This window comes from Rattus norvegicus, chromosome 3, assembly GCF_021556685.1.
Source record: "Rattus norvegicus strain SHRSP/BbbUtx chromosome 3, alternate assembly SHRSP_T2T, whole genome shotgun sequence".
Lineage (NCBI taxonomy): Eukaryota > Metazoa > Chordata > Mammalia > Rodentia > Muridae > Rattus > Rattus norvegicus.
Window position 1 is genome coordinate 45298416 of NC_141536.1, and position 18717 is coordinate 45317132.

Genomic DNA, 18717 nt, shown 5'->3' on the forward strand with positions numbered 1-18717 from the left:
TCCTCCATGGCTTTTTTGGCCTCTGCATCAGCTCCTGCCTCTGTGTTCCTACCCTATTTGATTGAGTTCCTGTCCTGACTTCCTTTAATGGTGGATTGTGATGTGGACTCAAACCCTTTTTCCTCCCCAAGTTGTCTGTGATCGTGGTGTTTTATCACAGCATTCTAAGACAGTTTTTGTATAGTGATTGGCTTGTAACCAATCCTTAAAGCACTGCTCCATGCATATGTAACACACATATGTATCTTTATCCTGAACTGTCCTGGTACTTTTTCACTTCATATTAAATAGTATGTAATTTCTCACCCATTTCCTTTAAGCTGCCTGTGCAATCTGGCTATAGCGCGGTGTCAACTTGCTTATTACCATTAAAATAAGTTTCCCAGCAAAAATGGGAAGCTAAAAACAATAGAATGAAATTGATAGTTTCCTTCAGGGTATAGAACTTTGCTATGCAGAAGAAGCAACACCTTTCTATTTGAAGAAGGGGATAAAAAAAAGTGTTGTGTTTTACTTAATAGCACTCTTTTAGCTACTTCATTTTTTGTTTTGTGTGCAGGATTAGTGTTTGGCTAAGATCAGTAGAGCAGTTCTCTGCTCTGTTATCATTGATGTCCCCACCCTCTCATCTATTTGGGTTTAATTCCATGAGCTTTGGTTTCATATCCTGGCCTTGATCTCACACTGTAAGCTAGGCAGGCCTTGAACCTACGATCCTCCTATCTCCACCTTCCTGCTAGCTGAGATTACACACTTGTACCACAAGGTCCAGCAACAACAGCAGTTTTAAAGGGACTTAAAAAAATAGTTTTAAAGGGATTTCTGTTTCTTGTTTTGGAGGGAAAGAAATTGGAGGAATAAATATTGCTGATTTTCTCACAAAAAAATATCCTAGACAATGACTTGACATTTCTTCTCTCAGAAATAAAAATCTATAATGATAGGTTAAGTATCAATAACTTTTACTTACCACCAATACGTCTCCTTCACATACACATGCAAAAAGGTGTTAACAGGGAGAAGTAAAGTTTAATTTTTAAATTGGTGAAGTAGGGAATTACTTGAAATTAACTAGACTAAGAAAACTAATAAGAATTCTGTTTTACTTAGCAAGTTTAAAAGTATCAGTTGTTGAAATATTTGCAGTAGAATGGAAATTGTTTGAGCAATGGACCACATACAGTTAAGTAATTTTGCTGCAGGCTTGCTCGGTATCAAGATGGAAATCAAGGACTTCCATCCTCTCAGTATGAAAGACCTGTTCTTTTAAATTACTTGAAGAAAATTAGTTGAGCCAGTCAACAAATCAGCTGTTATTACAGAATAGTTTAATAGTTTAGGCTTAATGACTATTATGCAATATTTTCTGTATCATAATTTCATGACTGTCCCTAAACCAGAAATGTTACTGGATTGTGACATTTCTCAACAGTTTAAAGTTATTTCTTTCAAATTATGTCTCACAACTTGTATATAAAAATTTGTGCTGCTCTTCCCCTACATAATTGTACTTGTCCTCTTCACGTAGCATGCTGAATACAAACATTCTCTGTAGTTTTTCTCATCTATGATGGCCCTGATATATATGACTTATTAGAACCAATTAATAGGAACATATAAAATTACATGTCCTCACTTCTCAGACTCTCGATTCTAACATGGCCCCTACTGAGACCTCTTAAACGTAACTCGTGAGGTGGCCCATTGCCTGCAGTCTCACCATTTGGCAGGCCGAGACAGGAGAGTAACAAGTCTGAAGCCAGTTTGGAGCACATGTGTAGTGTTTCTGTCTTTTCCCCTCTTCCCCTTCTTTTCTCCTCTTCCCTTCTCTTTCTCACTCTACCCTAACTCTATTAAACCCACAGCAGAGTATCACACATGTGCCTAAGTACCGAGTAAGTGCCATATTTATATTTAGCTCAGAGGTAGAAAATCATATACCCAGTTTTTCTTCTGATGTTCTGTCCTCTAAATGTTGCAGAGTAAACAGTCATTAAGCCTAAACTATTAAACTATTCTGTAATATACTTGAGTCCCTTGTATTTGATAAGGAGTTTTGGAGAAAAAAAAGAAAGTACGGACAAATTCCTGATGGCCAGATAGACCATATATGCTGCTACCTGGCAAACAGCCTGGATGTGTAGTAGGCTATACTACTAGATTTGTCTAAGTACACAGTTTGTTGTTTACATAGTGACAAGATCTCCTAGCACATACATCCCCATGTACTATGGAGAAAACAAGGAAGTGAAGCAAAACTGAAAGTCATGGGTGTGGTCTTATAAAATATTTCCTTCTTAGGAGGCACATTTCTTTTTTTTTTTTTTAATTAACTTGAGTATTTCTTATTTACATTTCGAGTGTTATTCCCTTTCCCGGTTTCCGGGCAAACATCCCCCTAATCCCTCTCCCTCCCCTCCTTTATGGGTGTTCCCCGCCCCATCCTCCCCCCATTGCCACCCTCCCCCCAACAATCACCTTCACTGGGGGTTCAGTCTTGGCAGGACCCAGGGCTTCCCCTTCCACTGATGCTCTTACTATGATATTCATTGCTACCTATGGGGTCAGAGTCCAGGGTCAGTCCATGTATAGTCTTTAGGTAGTGGCTTAGTCCCTGGAAGCTCTGGTTGCTTGGCATTGTTGTACCTATGGGGTCTCGAGCTCCTTCAAGCTCTTCTAGTTCTTTCTCTGATTCCTTCAACCCGTTCTCAGTTCAGTGGATTGCTGCTGGCATTCGCCTCTGTATTTGCTGTATTCTGGCTGTGTCTCTCAGGATCGATCTACATCCGGCTCCTGTCTGCCTGCACTTCTTTGCTTCATCCATCTTGTCTAATTGGGTGGCTGTATATGTGTGGGCCACATGTGGGGCAGGCTCTGAATGGGTGTTCCTTCTGTGTCTGTTTTACTCTTTGCCTCTCTCTTCCCTGGGGAGGCACATTTCTACCAGGTTCTAACATTTAGAGTGTTACTCTGAGACTCTTTAGTTCAGCTGGTATAAATGTCCTATTTTGTTTATCTGATAATTTTAGCTAGCTGGATTATAGAAAAAAAAACACAGAACAAAACTTTTTGACATTGTTGGAAATATAATAAGTTTTTTTGTATTAGCTGCATAATTGGAATATAAAAATTGTTTAGTGTGGCATAACTAAAGTTTATGACATGGAAAGTAAGATTAGAAATGCAAACTGTCATTTGAGAAATTGGCTGATTCCTTCTTAGATAGTTCTAGAAGTGATAAATGATCATCAATATTAGGAATGATGGTTCTTTCCCACTTTCTTTTGAGTAAGGAAAACATGAAAGGTCTGCCTAACCCATCCAAAACTGAGAGTAGAAAGAGTCTTATTTATGTATATGCATTGTTATTGACTGATTTTTCTGGGTTTTGAACCTGATACTAAAATTAGAGGAACTATGGTTGAGATACAGAAAAGATGGAGCGTTTCTTTCTTGGACTCAAGTAGTCTCTATTTTAATAGATTGTGAATTCTTACTATTCATACCTGGGCGATGTTGGGGAAGGCTGGTGCCCTTCTTCTCCAGGGCAAAGTAGAAAAGGCTGATGCTTTTGACATCTGCAACTGCATTAGGTTTGACTTGGTCTCTCACTGCAAATGAAAGGCCTAACAAACTTTACTGAGAAGGCTCAGCAGTGGGGAGACCCAGGAGGAGCCTTCCCTACACCCTAACTCTCCCAACAAACAAAGGCGAGCTTGAAGAATTACAGATCACTGTAGGTGGATATGCTAGAACTTTTACCATTAGGCCTGTGGTTTTTCAGTCTGGTGGAAGTAGATTATTGGAGGTACAAAACTGTTTCGTACCGATATCCCCAAGGCTTAGTGATCTCCTAAGCACCACTACATTCTCTTGATTTTTACGTCCTTTATCCAGGATTGGCCGACTCCTTTAGCAGCATAATACTGGCTCCAGAGAAAACAGACTTCCATTATTATGTCTGAGAGTAAGAAAAGTTTATTTTAAAAGACTATGCACCTGGGAAGCCAAAGAAAGGTGATGGTGATCTGAGGGTATGGGCTACATAACAAGACTTTGTCTTCTAGGAAAACAAAAGAAAACAAGGAGGGGGTGGGGTAGGCCAAGCATGGTGGCATATGTCATTAGTCTCGGCACTCAAGAGGCAGAGGCAGGTGAATGTCTTTTGTTTGAGGCCAGCCTGGCCTTCCGGGATAGCCAGGAAACCCCCACCCCCACAAACAAACAAACAAACAAACAAACAAAAAAGCAGGACTAAATAAGCAACAAAGAACTAAAGATTGTGTTTTCACATCAGAGATCAATGTTCACCCAGTACTTTAATTTTCTAGTTCTGTGACCTTAGGTAACTTATGCACCTTTTTGAAGTTGGGTTTTCTTTTCTCCAAAGCACCAGAATATGTGCTGCTGCAACAGAAAGCTTGCAAAGCAGGTGGTTTATATAAAGCATCTGGCAAATATATGTCTGACTCCATGCTAGTCCTTACAGTGTTCTATGAGGAACAGGAAAGCACTTGTACACCCTGACATTTCTTGTCTGCTTTTTACTTCCTTCATTGTTGGGATGCCAATCAAACAAAGAACTTAAGTTGCCTGGGCCCATAGGATTTTTGAAGGCATGCCATTGGGCCGTGTCTTTAATTATCTATAGACAGTTTGAAATTTCAGTAGGATTTGGAATGATTATGTATTGATAGGAGAACATCAAGTAGAAAGAGTCATTGTTGCTTGGTCAAAGAAGGACTGATGTCATATTCAGCTTTCTCCACAATAATGCCGTTATAATGAAAATGTTGGTTTATATTCTGAACAATAATGGAATTCAAATAAAATAGTGTTGTTCTGGCCATCAGCCAAAACATCAAAATACTTACTGTTTTTTTTTTAAAGAGAAAGTCTTCTGTAGCTGGGTGGTAGTGGTGTACACCTTTAATCTCAGTACTTGGGAGGCAGAGGCTAATAGATCTCTGTGAGTTTAAGACCAGTTTACTCTACAGAGTGAGTTCCAGGATAGCAAGGGTTGCACAGAGAAAGTCTGTCTTGAAACCCACAGAGAGAGAGAGTGAAAGCCTACATTAGCAGCTACTGCTTTTGTTTCCACCTTCAGGAACATTTCAAAGAGTATATCGTGTATGGAGGAGCTGTGTTTTACATAGTCCACCTATCACATAACCCTGGCAGTGATTTAAAATGTGCGGCATATCCCTTACACCGAATTATTGTCTAAGAATCCTTGTATACGATTTGCTGATGTTTGTTGCTTGATGATCCCACTATATTTACCAAAAGGAGGCTCTGTTATAACCACATCCTACACATTTTAAAATGGGTTGATGATGAGGTTCATGCTTACAAATTCTGTTAGAGACAGTATATTTTATGAAAATTGTCTGTACTCAGTCTTATGCCATTTAGGTTTTCATTTAGGTTTTTAGAGATAAATAGAATGATATGCAAGACCAACTCTTCCTTCCCTACAATAGGATGGCACAGAAATAATGCTAAAGTTTATTAGGTCTGAATGTTCATGTTTAAGAGAAACTGGCATGACCTTAAAGAAAGGGTGAAAATTGGACAACTGTGGCTTAGATGGAGAACTGAAAGCTTGCCAGGCTACCCAAGGGTCGGGGTAGGTGGGGCTTATCAGGAATATTCAGCAGTTGTAATGAGAGGAAGCTGCACAGTATAAAAATATTGCATCTAGATTTAAATGTACATTATACGTTTAAAGTCACACCCCAAACATCTTGGGAATAAGTGGAAATAGAGATTTGGAGAGCTCTGAAACCTTATTTACTTTCTCATTGGTGTTCTCACAATTACTTCTAATAAAACAAGTTGTGACTTGCAACCATTTGCCCAACAGCCTCTAGAAGTCGTCAGGGGAATTAACAGTGAGGTTTGAGGCGCTATGCCCGTGGTTAAGAGCGTGCAGGTCATGGCTTTACAATCACAAGGCCTTTGCTTCTTCCTTTTATTGATGTGATATTCTCAAGGCTAAATGCTGCTCAGCAGTTTTAAACTTGTGATTTAAGAAAAAAAATGGGCCTTTTGTGAAAAGCTCTATCCTGAAATTTCACTCTCTTTATAGAAAGAAGAGCTTTCTCCCTTCCTAGTCCTCCTTCCTTTTGTTCTGATGCAGTGACTCAGGATGCTGGATGGGAGGCTAATCTGTTGACTCCTAAGATTTTAAGTACTAGTTTAGAAACAGAGTCTCCCTTTATTAATCTTTTACAGCCTATGGCATTTCTTATACTGTTCTCTTGTGTTTAGAGGATCTTTTAATTAAAAGATTACTCAAAAATATTTTTCAAAGTTTTCATATTAAGTACTTAAGATGATACAAACTACTTCTCTTGAAAAAAATTATTAGTCATACTTCATTGCCATACATTTGGCAGCTTAGAAAAGAGATTTTTAAAAGACATGCATTCAAGGCTAAGGAGACGGTTCTGTGAGTAAGAGGCTTGTTACATGGCCCTGCTCTAGGTCCCCAGAATCCATTTAAGAAGGCCTAGGCTGGCCGAGCACGCTTTTCTTCAGGAGGATTGCTATGCTTACTGGCTGAAACCATGAATATCAAGTACAGTGTCAGGGGAATAAGGTAGAGAACAATCAAACAGGGCACCCAGCACCTTCCTCCAGCCTGCACAGGGCCACATGCACATGCATAGACACTCACATAAAAAGAAGTCCAGCACCTGCCAGAGATCTCTCTTTCCTGCTGTTTCCTATGCAAAGGGTGACAGACTGCACTGCTACCTACAGCATTAATAATCTCTTTAGAAAGTGATAGAATTATGTAACAAGTTTATTCATTTCCTAATTTCCCTTCGAGCATTTATAGATAAATAAAGGAGCCTATATATTTTGGGACAGAAAAAAATATTAAATGTTAGTGATACAAAGTGATATAATAATAAGTCCCGATTCTCTGTCTCTTCTCTTTTCAAAAATGATTTTTCCTGTACTTTCCTTGGTGAGAATATTTGAATATTACTGTTGAAAGGTGTACTAGTGTCAGAACATTCAAAACAGATGCCAGGAATATAAACAGTGAGAAAAAAAGTTTAACCTTTAGTTCTAATAAATTATCAATTTATTGGCTGTTCCTATTATCTTTTTTAGCATGCTTGTTCAAAGTTTAATTCAGTGTATTCTCAACCACCCTACCCATGTCCATCAAATGTGTGTCTCTTACCATGTATCTTTCACTACTATAATTTTAATATTCTAGAAAATCTGCAGTGGAATCATTTTATGCTCTGTGTTGAGGTCCTAACACCTCTTACCTAACTAGTTTAGAACACGAGGACTCAAGTTCTGCTTTCTTACCTGTTAATGCATATCAAGTTGGCCATCAAAACTTCTGTCATTCACCTTTGAAATAACTCTTGAATCCACTCATCTTTTATTTTCTCTGGTTTTACTAAGTGCGCCCACTTTCATGCAGAATGTAGCAATAGTTTCTAAAGAATATCCTCACATTGTTTCCTCACCTAGCCTGTACTCCATGCTGGTGTCTAGTCTTATCTTCTTCCTTTTTTTTAAAAACGTATAATTGGGATTTTGTTTTGTTTTTATAGATAACTTTTCTTTAGTCTAAAGACTCAGTACTTTACATGAGCTTTGGTGGTAATTCTAAAGCAGAGTGCAAGGGTATTTCCATGACTTACAAAATCAGTTCTTTAGCCATCTTACAAGAATGAAGACCATAATCATGTAGCTTCATGTATAGTCTGGGAGACACATAGACGCTGCTGAAGATACCTCAGAAATGTCCCTAAGGGCTGTGGCCTCTAATATGTTTCGTATGATAAACTGTATTTTTTGTTTACTCTGTTTGCTTGCTTGCTTTTTGGAGATGGGGTATTACTATATAGTCCAGGCAGGTCTGGAACTTAACTGTATAGCTCACGCTGCTTCAAAGTTGTGACAGTCCTCCTGCCTCATCCTGTTAAGCTGGAGGTGCAGATGTGTAGCATCGTATCAGACCTGAATGGTAAACCGCATACTAGCTGCATTAGGTACTTTTCTTGTCAGTATTGCCAAAATGTTTGACAAGAGGCAACTAAAGAGGGCAATGGCTTATTTTGACTTAGAGTTTAAGACAGATAGAGTTAGGGCTGCTGGCAGAAGTGTGAGACCCCTGGACACACTCGTCCAATCAGGAAGCAGAGAGAGGACAGGCAGTGGGTCAGACTATCAGACTTCAAGGCCCACACTCACCAAGGTACCGTTGGGTGAAGGTTCCACTGCCTTCTGAAGAGCACCAGTTGTCAAGGACCGTTCCTTGAAAGGGATCATTCCACTTTAACATCAACAGTGGACTTGTTCCTGGACTCATTAGATAGAGTTGACGCAGAGAACAGGTTGCACACAGCCGGTTCCCTCTGTGTGTCCTCTTGGAACTATGAACTTGAGAAACTAAGTCTACTTTGTAAGAATGTGTCTGCACCCTGCTCGAAACCCTCATTAAACCTTTAGTTAAACAGGCTAAAGCTTAAGTTTTTAGTGACATTTAATGTTTGCTACAGTCTGCTCTTAACAAATATGTTGAAGTTTGTGCAGTGAACGCACTCTACAGTCCCAGAAGTGCCACTTTACACATTGGCTTTATGAATAGGTACCCTAGGGATTGTGCAGCACACTCATACATGATGACTTGACTGCCATATCTAGAATCCTCCACTCTCAACACTCTGCACTAGACATTCATAAAGAGAATATGCCAGTCACCAAATATAGCCTCTTAGTGCCACTGCCGTTTCTGAATGAACTGAACTCTTTCTTTAATCCTGTTCTTCTGAAGTCCTTCTCATCTTTTAGGACTCATTTTGTCATATCCTATGTGAAGTTTTCACATTTTTTTTTGATTGAATATTTTTATTTGAACTTTTATCTTGCTTGCTTCTTTGGCAATAAATTCTTCAATTCTAACACAAAAATTCATAAAAGTCCCCACTGGATAAAACCTTGCAAATATTTTTTTCTGGCCAAATCCCAATCAAAATATGTTCATACCTTTTATCTAACATTTATAATTAAATTCTTGGGTTGGTTAGTTTTTTCTTATATGTCTGCCTCACTAAATTATAAGGTTCAATGGGAGAAAAAGGTAAGCCCCATGACTATTTTGTCTCCTGAGGGAAAAAAAAGCATCATATACAATGTGTTCAGACTGGCCCTGTCTTAAATATTTTACTGAATTGGATATAGCGAATCTCTTCTCTTTTAGAAACCTACAGAACAGTGGCTAACCAAGATAAATGGCTTCTTTTCCATAAAAGGATTGAACTATAGTGTATCCAGACATTATCTAAGCACTTACCAATGTCAGTGACCAGAGCATCTTCATTCTTGTCCCACCTCTTCTGGGAGCCTTACCTACACATAACCCACCTAGCCGGAAGATGAAACAATACAAAAGACAGTGTATTTGGTAGTTATGTCCACTTGTCAATGTCCACAGTATAGTCCCTTCTTCAGTACCCGCTAAAATTAGAAGAACTTGTAAGTGAAGAGAAACATGCTTACTCCAAATAAAAAATATTTTCCTGGAGAATGACAATTTTTTTTTTTCAGAAAAGCACACCAAAATGTAATTGACATGTAGCTACCCCAGAGACTTTCCTTTTCCTCTGGCCAGTGTCACTAATCTAACACACATTTCTCTTCCTGATTCAATTAAGTGTATCGTTTATTTGTATCAAGGAAAACTTAATTTCTAGCTATATTCTTATTTCAGGGAGTAGTGTGCATCCGTGTGTGATTTACTTAGCAGTTCCTCTTAATGATCTTAGGTCTCATTCGAGGACCTAAAGCGTTGAAAATACCCCCACGATTTATTTCCATATGATGAAGGTAATTTTAATACAGCATTTAGGTTTCTAAAAATAAGGATATACCTTTTTAATGGAATAGACTTTTTTTATCCACAGAGTGAAGAACTGTAAAGTATGTTACTTAGAAATGTTGTCCAAGCATTGTCGTTATACTCATGAGAAAGTAACTCGGGTCACTGAAAGTTTAGTGGTCAATATGAGGATTAGCCAGTAATGGAACAAAACCTTAAGCCAGATAGAGTCTCAGTTCACGGTTCTGGTGTCCTGGAGTTTAAAACAAAAGTGTGGTTTACATTAACAAATTGCTGTGTGTCCAGCTTTTTGAGGTGAGATGACTTCTAACATCCACACTAGTACGCTTTTCTTGCCTCCTTATTTATGTTTTGTAAATAGTGTTCAGTATTTTTTTTCCCAAACAGAGCAAACATAGGAAAAGTGGAAAAGAATGTCTGAGTGTAGGAGCGGCTTCAAGTGCATATCCTTAAATACTTTTGAATGCGAAAGTATTTAAATAAAGTATCAAAATAGTACTTTTTCATCCATCAGAGGTCAATGAGAACTAAATTCCTAAGTGGAACGAGTGAAGAATTATTATTTCTTCAATTCTTCAAAAGTAATTACCACTAATATCCTTGTAATTAAAACCTGGAAATTGTTGTTAAGCCTGATAAGTTACTTAGAAATGTTATTTAGTATCTTAAAAATGATAGGATTTGGTTTATTTGATGTCTTAAAATGGTAGGATATTGGATTATTTGATAGTATTATTGAAGTATTCTTTGTACCTCTATGTTTAAAATGGCAGTGTGGGACTAGGGGTCAGTGGTAGAACATGTGCTTACCATGTATAAGTCCCTGGGTTCAACCTCTATCATCATCTTAAACAAAATACTGACATATAGGCAACTGATTTTCAACAAGGTAGCTAAGGGTATTACTTATCAGGAAAATACTTTCAATAAATACTGTCAGGACACCTAAATATCCTCACAATAAAAAATGAATCTGGATCCTGTCTCAAATCATATATAAAACTAACGTGTGTGTGTGTGTGTGTGTGTGTGTGTGTGTGTGTATGTGTGTGTGTGTGTGTGTCCAAATGTAAATACTAAACTATAAAGCACTTCTAAGGAAACAGTTGAAAATGTGTATGTTCTTGGATTAGGCCAAGATAAGACACCAAAAGAAATTGCAAGTAGCAAAAGAAAACTATTACTAAATTGAAACTCATTCAGGTTAAAAATGTCATGTGCCAAAAACCACTGTTGGTAAAAAGAAAGGAGCTTATTGTATCAGTGAATTTCCCCTGATATCATTCCTCTCATAAACAGTCTTTGTTCTTCTCTAGAAGAGAAGAGAAAACAGGAGCAAAAGCCCCAGACATAGGGCAGAGCTCAGTGTTCTTGCCTCGTATGCCTGAAAAACCCAGACTGCTATTAAAGCACCAGGATGTAAGCCATACACAGTGATCACTTTGTTTGTTGGTTGTTCCACTGTTTTGCATTAGTGTGTATAAAGGAAAATAAGGTTTGTAAAAGATAGGCAAAGGCTTTGAGTGGAAATTATTTCCAATTTGACCAAGACAAACAGCCAAAAAAATCCACATGGAAGAATGTTTGTTTTCATTAAACACAAGGGAAAGGAAAAGCAATCCAAAATTTGATACTGCCTCACACCCAGGCTAATGTCCCGTCCATTTTTAAAAGTATATTTTAAATAAGATACAGTTATATCCTAACCCTTACCTTCTTTCTAATTTTCAATCACTCCCATGTCTTTCCCATGTTCCTCCCTTCACTTTCTCCTAAATTGATGGCTTCTATTATTATCATCATCATCATCATCATTCCCCCAACTGTGTGTGTGCACGAGTGCAAATATAAAATCTACTAAGTATTTTTGAAGTTTATCTGTTTAGGATTTCAGAGTTGACCACTTAGTGTTAAATAACTGTGATGTAGCTGTTTCCCTTTGAGGTTAATCTTGGAAGGGACTTGTTAAGACATAGGATATACAAGAAAAGGAGAGCAACAGGTCACTTAGCACAAATTATGTACAAGGAGGGGAAACAACAGGATTTCTTTTTTTCTTTTTTTTTCCTTTTATTGGATATTTTTTATTTACATTTTTAAATGTTATCCCCTTTCCTGGTTTCCCCTCCAGAAACCTGCTATCCCATTCCCCTCTTCCCCTGCTTCTATGAGGGTGCTCCTTCACCCACCTACCCACTCCCTCCCACCTCCCCACCCTAACATTCCCCTACACTGGGGCATCCAGCCTTCACAGGACCAAGGTCCTCTCCTTCCATCGATGCCAGACAGGGCCATCCTCTGGTACACATGCGACTGGAGCCATGGGTCCATGTGTTCTCGTGGGATGGTGGTTTAGTCCCTGGGAGCTCTTGGGGGGGTCTAGTTGGTTGATGTTATTGTCCTTCTTATGGGTTTGCAAACTACTTATGGGGTAGCAAACAGCTACTCCAGTCTTTTCTCTAACTTCTCTATTGGGTGCCCCGTTCTCAGTTCAGTAGAACAACAGGATTTCTAAGTGAGATCATACAGCCTATCCTGCAGGGAAACTCCCTATGACAAGAAGTCCTTGAAACTGTCCAGATTCTCTAGTCTCTCTCTCGTTCCAAGAGCATACAAACAGTAGACTGAGAAACTACAAATTGATTGCACACTCCCCAGCAATGGAGGAGTGTTCCCCTTACTCCACGTCTTCACAAGCATGTGCTGTTTCTTGAGTTTTTGATCTTAGCCATTCTGATGGGTGTGAGGTGCAATCTCAGAGTCATTTTGATGTGCACTTCCCTGATGACTAAGGACATTGAACATGTCTTTAGGTGCTTCCTAACCATCAGGGATTTGTCTGCTGAGATTTCTGGTTGGCTCTATCCCCGTTTTAATTGGGTTGTTTGTGTTGTTGCTGTCACACAGATGGAGCTTAGAGAGTCTTGAGGAAGAGTTGGGGGAAGGATTGAGGGACCAAAAGACAGGGATTCCACAGGAAGACCAACAAAGTCAACTAACCTGGACCCCTAGGGGCTCCTAGAGACTGAATGTCTTAGGGTTTTACTGCTATGAACAGACACCATGAACAAGGCAACTCTTATCAGAACAACATTTAATTGGGGCTGGCTTACAGGTTCAGAGGTTCAGTCCATTATCATCCAGGCAGGCTTGGTGCAGGAGGAGCTGAGTTCAACATCTTGTTCCAAAGGCAAACGAGAAGACTGGTTTCCCGGCAGCTAGGATGAGGGTCTTCAAACTCATGCCCACATTGACACACTACCTCCAACAAGGCCACACCTCCTAATAGTGCCACTCCCTGGGCCAGGCATATCCAAACCATCACACTGAACCACCAATCAAAGAACAAGAATGGACTGGACCTAGGCCCCCTGCACATATGTAGCAGATGTGAAGCTTGGTCTCCATGCAGGTCCCCCAACAACTGGAGAAGGGGCTGTCCCTGAATCTGGGTCCCCTAACCTTGTCTGGCCTCCTCTGAAAAGGATGTGCGTAAGTCCTGCAGTGACTTGATGTGCCAGGGTTGGTGATACCCAGTGTGGGGGAGGGGCTCCCCCTTTTAGGAGAAGAGGAGGAGGGAATAGGGAAAAGATCTGTGTGATGATATCCTGGGAGGAGACGGGGAACTGGTATTGGGCTGTAAAGGGAATAAGTAAATTCGTGAAGAAACAAACAAAAAGTAGGCTGCTTAGTGTCACTTTCAGACTAACCAAGCTTCAAAGAAGGCTCAGACAAGCCCAGCAGTGTAGGAGCAGGGACCAGCCAAGAAAGTAATCTGAAGAAGGGACCAGCTAAACCACCTGGAAGGGACACCTTCCAGCCTATTGAGCTTGCCTTTAGGTTTGCAGTGTGCCCCAGGTCTCCAGCTTTTGTGAGCTATTACCCTTTTGTCTATTGTCTATTGATGCTGTCATTGTTTAGGTCTTGGTTGAGGCAGCCATTTCTAAGAGTCACAGTCTCACAGCAGACTTCTTGATCATCTGACTCTTAGAGTTCTTCCCAGTCTTTCAAGACGTTAATGAGACTTGGATGCAGGAGATTCGATTAGATATGTCCACCCGGGGTCCCCGACCATATGTTACTGTATCCATTGCGGTTTTCTGTGATGGCCTCCATTTGCTGTTAGAGGAGCTTTTTGTGGTGTGGTTAGTACCTACACTTATTTGTGGGTATAAAGATAACATTTAGAATGTAGTTTGGAATTATGCTTGTCTAGTATATGTGGTGGTAGTAGGGTCTCTTCTAAGATCCATGACTTCACTAGTCCAGGAAAACTGGGTAAGTTTCTAGTACTACTACTGTTAAATGGGCTATAAGTTCACTTAGATGGCTGTTAGTTTGTTAGTATGTAATATGTTAGTACAAGTGCCATTATTGCCATGCTGGTCATTGTTGTGGTTCATAGATGTCCTAAAACTGTGCTTTTGTACAAGAAGTATTGATGAAGATGTATACAGATTGGAACCTTTGTGCATTGCTATGGGAAAATTGCACAGCCCTTATGGAAGCAGTTTGGCAGTCCCCACAAAAGTAAAAGATAGAATTACCATTTGACCCAGAAACTCCCTGCACAGAGGGCTGGAGAGATGACTCTGTAACTAAGAGCACTGACTATGCTTACAGAGAACCTGGGTTCTATTCCCAGTACCCATATACTGGCTTACACAGTATTTGCACTTACAGTTCCAAGGAATTCATGCCCTTTTCTGGGCACTGGGTATGCATATGGTATAGAGATATACATGCAGGCAAAACACCTGAATACATAAATAATAAATGAAAAAATGTTAACGTGACACAAATGTTCACAGAGGCTTTATTCATAGTAGCCTAAAAGCAGAAAGAATCCGAGTACCCAGCAATGAGGAACAGATCCAATGTTACTACCATTCAGTGAACACACAACATTTGGCATATATGCAGCCATATAAAAGCAAATCATTGGTATGTGCTACGGTATGGATGAACCTCAGAAACAATAGCTTATGTGAAAGAAGCCACACATTAAGGCCTTATGTTGTAAGGTTCCATTTATTTATTCATTTTATTATATTTATGGATTTAACTAGTGTCCTGGATATGTTAGATTAGCACTGTACCACCAACCTATATCCCCAGTCTTTATCATTTGAGATATATATATCAATATCTGGTTACAAAGAGACAAATTCATTTAAACTGACCAATTACTTGCTAGGAGATAGATGAGGTGAGGAATTGACATCAGCTTTTAACAGGTTCAGTGTTTCTGTCAGGGAAAAAGATGTTCACAAAATTGTACCCTTCTGCCACATAGAAGTATATGTATGTATGTTTGTGAAAATGTTAGATTTTATTTTATGTGAATTATATTTCAATATAATGATTAAAATATTTAATGATCAGAATTCACATAGTGAAAAAGGAAAACAGAGTCCCAAAAGTTGTCCTCTGACCTCTACATATGTGTTATGATACAGGTGTATGAACACATGGATACAGATACACATAAAGTATTTTAAAATTTTAGTTGAGATTTATAAAAATTTTCCCCAAAGAAACAATTTGTTACCCTTGAAAACCAATAGAGAATTGTGTCTCTACTGTGTTATATATATCCATATATATATATATATATATATATATATATATATATGGTCCAGGTTATATGTTTTTTTTTAACTACCCAGGAAGAGTCAGAATCATTAAGGAGCTCTCTGCACAGTGCCAAGGAATGTATTAGAGATGTTAGGCAAACTGAGATGATAAAACCAAATTACCTCGTCTGGGAAAATCATGTGTAATTCAGAAGCAGCAGGGAAGTCAGGAACCTAATAGGTAGTGGAGTTGAGACTGAAGGGATGTGAGTTTTCTTTCCTTTTTTTTAAATGTACAATCCAACAGCAGCTCTCCCTAGATTTTGTTCTAAAATAAGAGCATGTTCACACTTTTTAATTGCTCTGTGATAACAACAGTGTGAATTCCATCCACAAACATTTATTATCTATTTAGTTTTGCTCTAATTTAGTGTAGCAAGAATTCGCCTTCTAAGTAGGAGTAACTGTCCATTTAGTAAAGAGAAGTCCCTTCTCACATTACTAATCACGCTGTACATTTCTATACTAAAGTGTTAATGATTAAATGATCTTTAATATTTCCCCATTAATAGATGGCATTTACAGGTTCCTACCTACCTCCAAAACAGCATTTTTAGGAACTGGAATAGTAGATTAGTGAAGACTGTTTTACTTAGCATTGTAAATTTTATATTTCATGTCATGATTTCAGGTGAAAATTTTTGTTTTTATAAACCTTCATATCACCTGGTACTATGTTTATAGGGCTCTTTTCAGGAAGCAGTTTTAAAAATGTATGTAACTTTAATAACTACCTAAGATGTTCTGATATTTTCCAGAGCTGGCATTCGTACCATCCTTTATAGTGATGCTACAGGACAAAGAGGAATGGATAAAAACATTGGCGAGCAACTCAATAGAGCATATGAAGCCTTCCGACAGGCATGCATGGATAGAGATTCAGCAGTAAGAGAGCTGCAGCAGAAGGTGTGTGGTTTGCCATTTGAAAATTGGGTATTATTCTGGTAAATTGAGGCTAAGAACTGAGAGTATTAGGTGGTTGAAAACCATTTGGAAAACTATAATTATTAGAACTGAAGAGCGTAGTAATGACTGAACGTTGAGATTTTTGTTACCTTTTAAAAAACATTTTGTGTCATATGGGAAAGGTTTATTCGCTGTGTTCATTTTAAATGATTATGTTTAAGTAGATAGAACATTGCTTCTCCCTATGTAGCTTTTAAATATCACTATTTACTTTCATGTAAGAAAGAAATTACTATAAAGGTCATTTTATGGCTGAGAAATTTATCACTACCCCTCAGTTTTGCATTCTTTGTTTTTTTGTTTCTTTCTTTCTTTTAATTGTTGTTTGGATAACAGGATGAGTCAAGTCTTAATGTATCCTGGAATTAAATTTGTTATCATCTTCCACTCTTTACAACAGCTAAAATAGAGTGGAACATGGTAAGTTCTTACAGTGATGTGCCAGGAGTTCATAACCGAGCATTCATGGGAAAAGGAGTCTAGAGAAATCTGTGCTCAAGTCTTCCTGTGTACTTTCCCTCCAGCTTCACAAGTTTTTTCACATGTGTGGGAAGCATAAGGAATTCCACTAACGATTCACAGTTTTTTGGGTTTTGTTGTGATATTTGAATTTGGAGCTGGCCTCATAGATACTGTCAGCCAAAAGTCCAAACTCAGGAAAGCAGATCCACTTTAAGTTTTATTATACTGTCTAAGTAAGCTGATACAGCAGTTACAGTCTTACCACTTAGGAATGGTTTTAAAGGCCGTTTCCCCAAGTAATGTCAAAGGACCAATTTTGCAAGTAGGCTTTTATGAAAATAACAGCTGAAATCTACTGGGAGGAATATTAGCTTATTCCTCCACTGACAGTTGGAAAGAGAGGATCTTACATTGTTTTCTGTGGTTAAAAATTTTCTCAAGGAGCTGGAGAGATAGCTCAGTTGTTTAAAGAGCTTGCCATGAAAGCATGAGAGCCAGATCTTATTTCCTAGTACCCATGTAAGTGTTGGGGACATATTGATCTGCATGTAATTCCAGCACTTGAAAGGGAGAGATGGGGAATCTTCATAACAAACCACATGATCATACGAGCCACATTGGCAGCCTCTAAGGCTCAAATGAGAGATCCTGCCTCAATGAGTAAGGTGGAAAGTGATAGAAGAAACTGTCAGCATCAACCTCAGGCAGCCTCTACAGGCATACACTGGCACATGTGCCCACACACATGAACATACATGCACACATATCACACATAGATGTGAAGAAAAAATGTTATTCCATGAAATTAGAAGTAAAAAAGAAGATAGCCATGAAAGCCTTTGTTCTTTGAACAAATACAATTTCTTCCTTTGTAGATGATATGGCTATTATTATGTATATACCTCCATGAATTCTACAGAAGCTGCTTTATTCTTTGTGAATCTCCTCTTGGTTTGTAAAAGAATATTCTGTTGTTGAGTAAACTAAAGACTTTAAATCTTCTCATTTTAGGTAGCTAGGAGGAAGGGGAGCATGATATGGCAGGGACTTTAAGGATTATTTAAATGAGAAAAAATAAAAAAGCACCCAGGTTTTATTCTTCCTACTTTACAGTTAGGATCCTTGAAAGACTTGACAGTTCTATTTGTGTTCTAGGGTAGCTTGGAACTAGGGAAGAAGAGTGTTTAGATGTTTTTAGATTAAGACAGAAACCAGAATTTTCCTATCTCTGAGTTTAATCCCTTTTCTGCCACGGAAGAAGCCTTTGCTCAAATGGGAATTTGAGTTAATGTTTCTCAAGTGTTCAAGAATGGATAGAGAAAACTCTGTCCTTTTATTTTAAATGCAATATTGCCTGATAAATGTCTTTGGCCCATTTACTGGGAGTCAGTGTTATTGGACGTTTGATGGGGTTTGAAGACACTAAAGTGAGTAAGACACTATTAATGCTTCTCAAGTCTTCAAAGCTGCTGGCTAGAATGGGTTAAGGAAGAGCACTTCCTGCAGTGATCGTCAGACTAGTGGGGTTTAGAGAAGCTATGTGAATATGAAAGAACGGCCAAAATATCAGATAGCAACAGTTTTGAAGAGAGATAGTGATATAATTGTCTTGCAACTTAACTTTGCTGGTGACATTTTCTGGTAAATATGCATTGCTGCAGATAGCAGAGTTCAGTCCATGAAACAAGATGTAAAGATCTACAGTGTGAGTTTTCAGCCAAGGGGCAAGGGAACCCAAAGAGATTGCAAGAAGCTAAGGGATGCAGAGAGTCCCTA

General features: G+C 38.7%; 1 protein-coding gene across 17 annotated transcripts in view; it reads left to right on the plus strand.

Moving 5' to 3' along the window:
• Tank (TRAF family member-associated NFKB activator) overlaps positions 1 to 18717 on the plus strand; it is a 76489-nt gene that overhangs the window by 19095 nt on the left and 38677 nt on the right. For 14 of the 17 annotated variants that reach the window (XM_087649284.1, XM_087649346.1, XM_087649357.1 and 11 more), the window contains 1 exon segment: positions 16272 to 16419. The exons of the other annotated variants lie outside the window; for them this stretch is intronic. In XM_087649284.1, coding sequence (XP_087505410.1) covers positions 16321 to 16419 — 99 coding nt within the window. In that variant the 5' untranslated portion in view covers positions 16272 to 16320. 17 annotated transcript variants of the gene reach the window in all.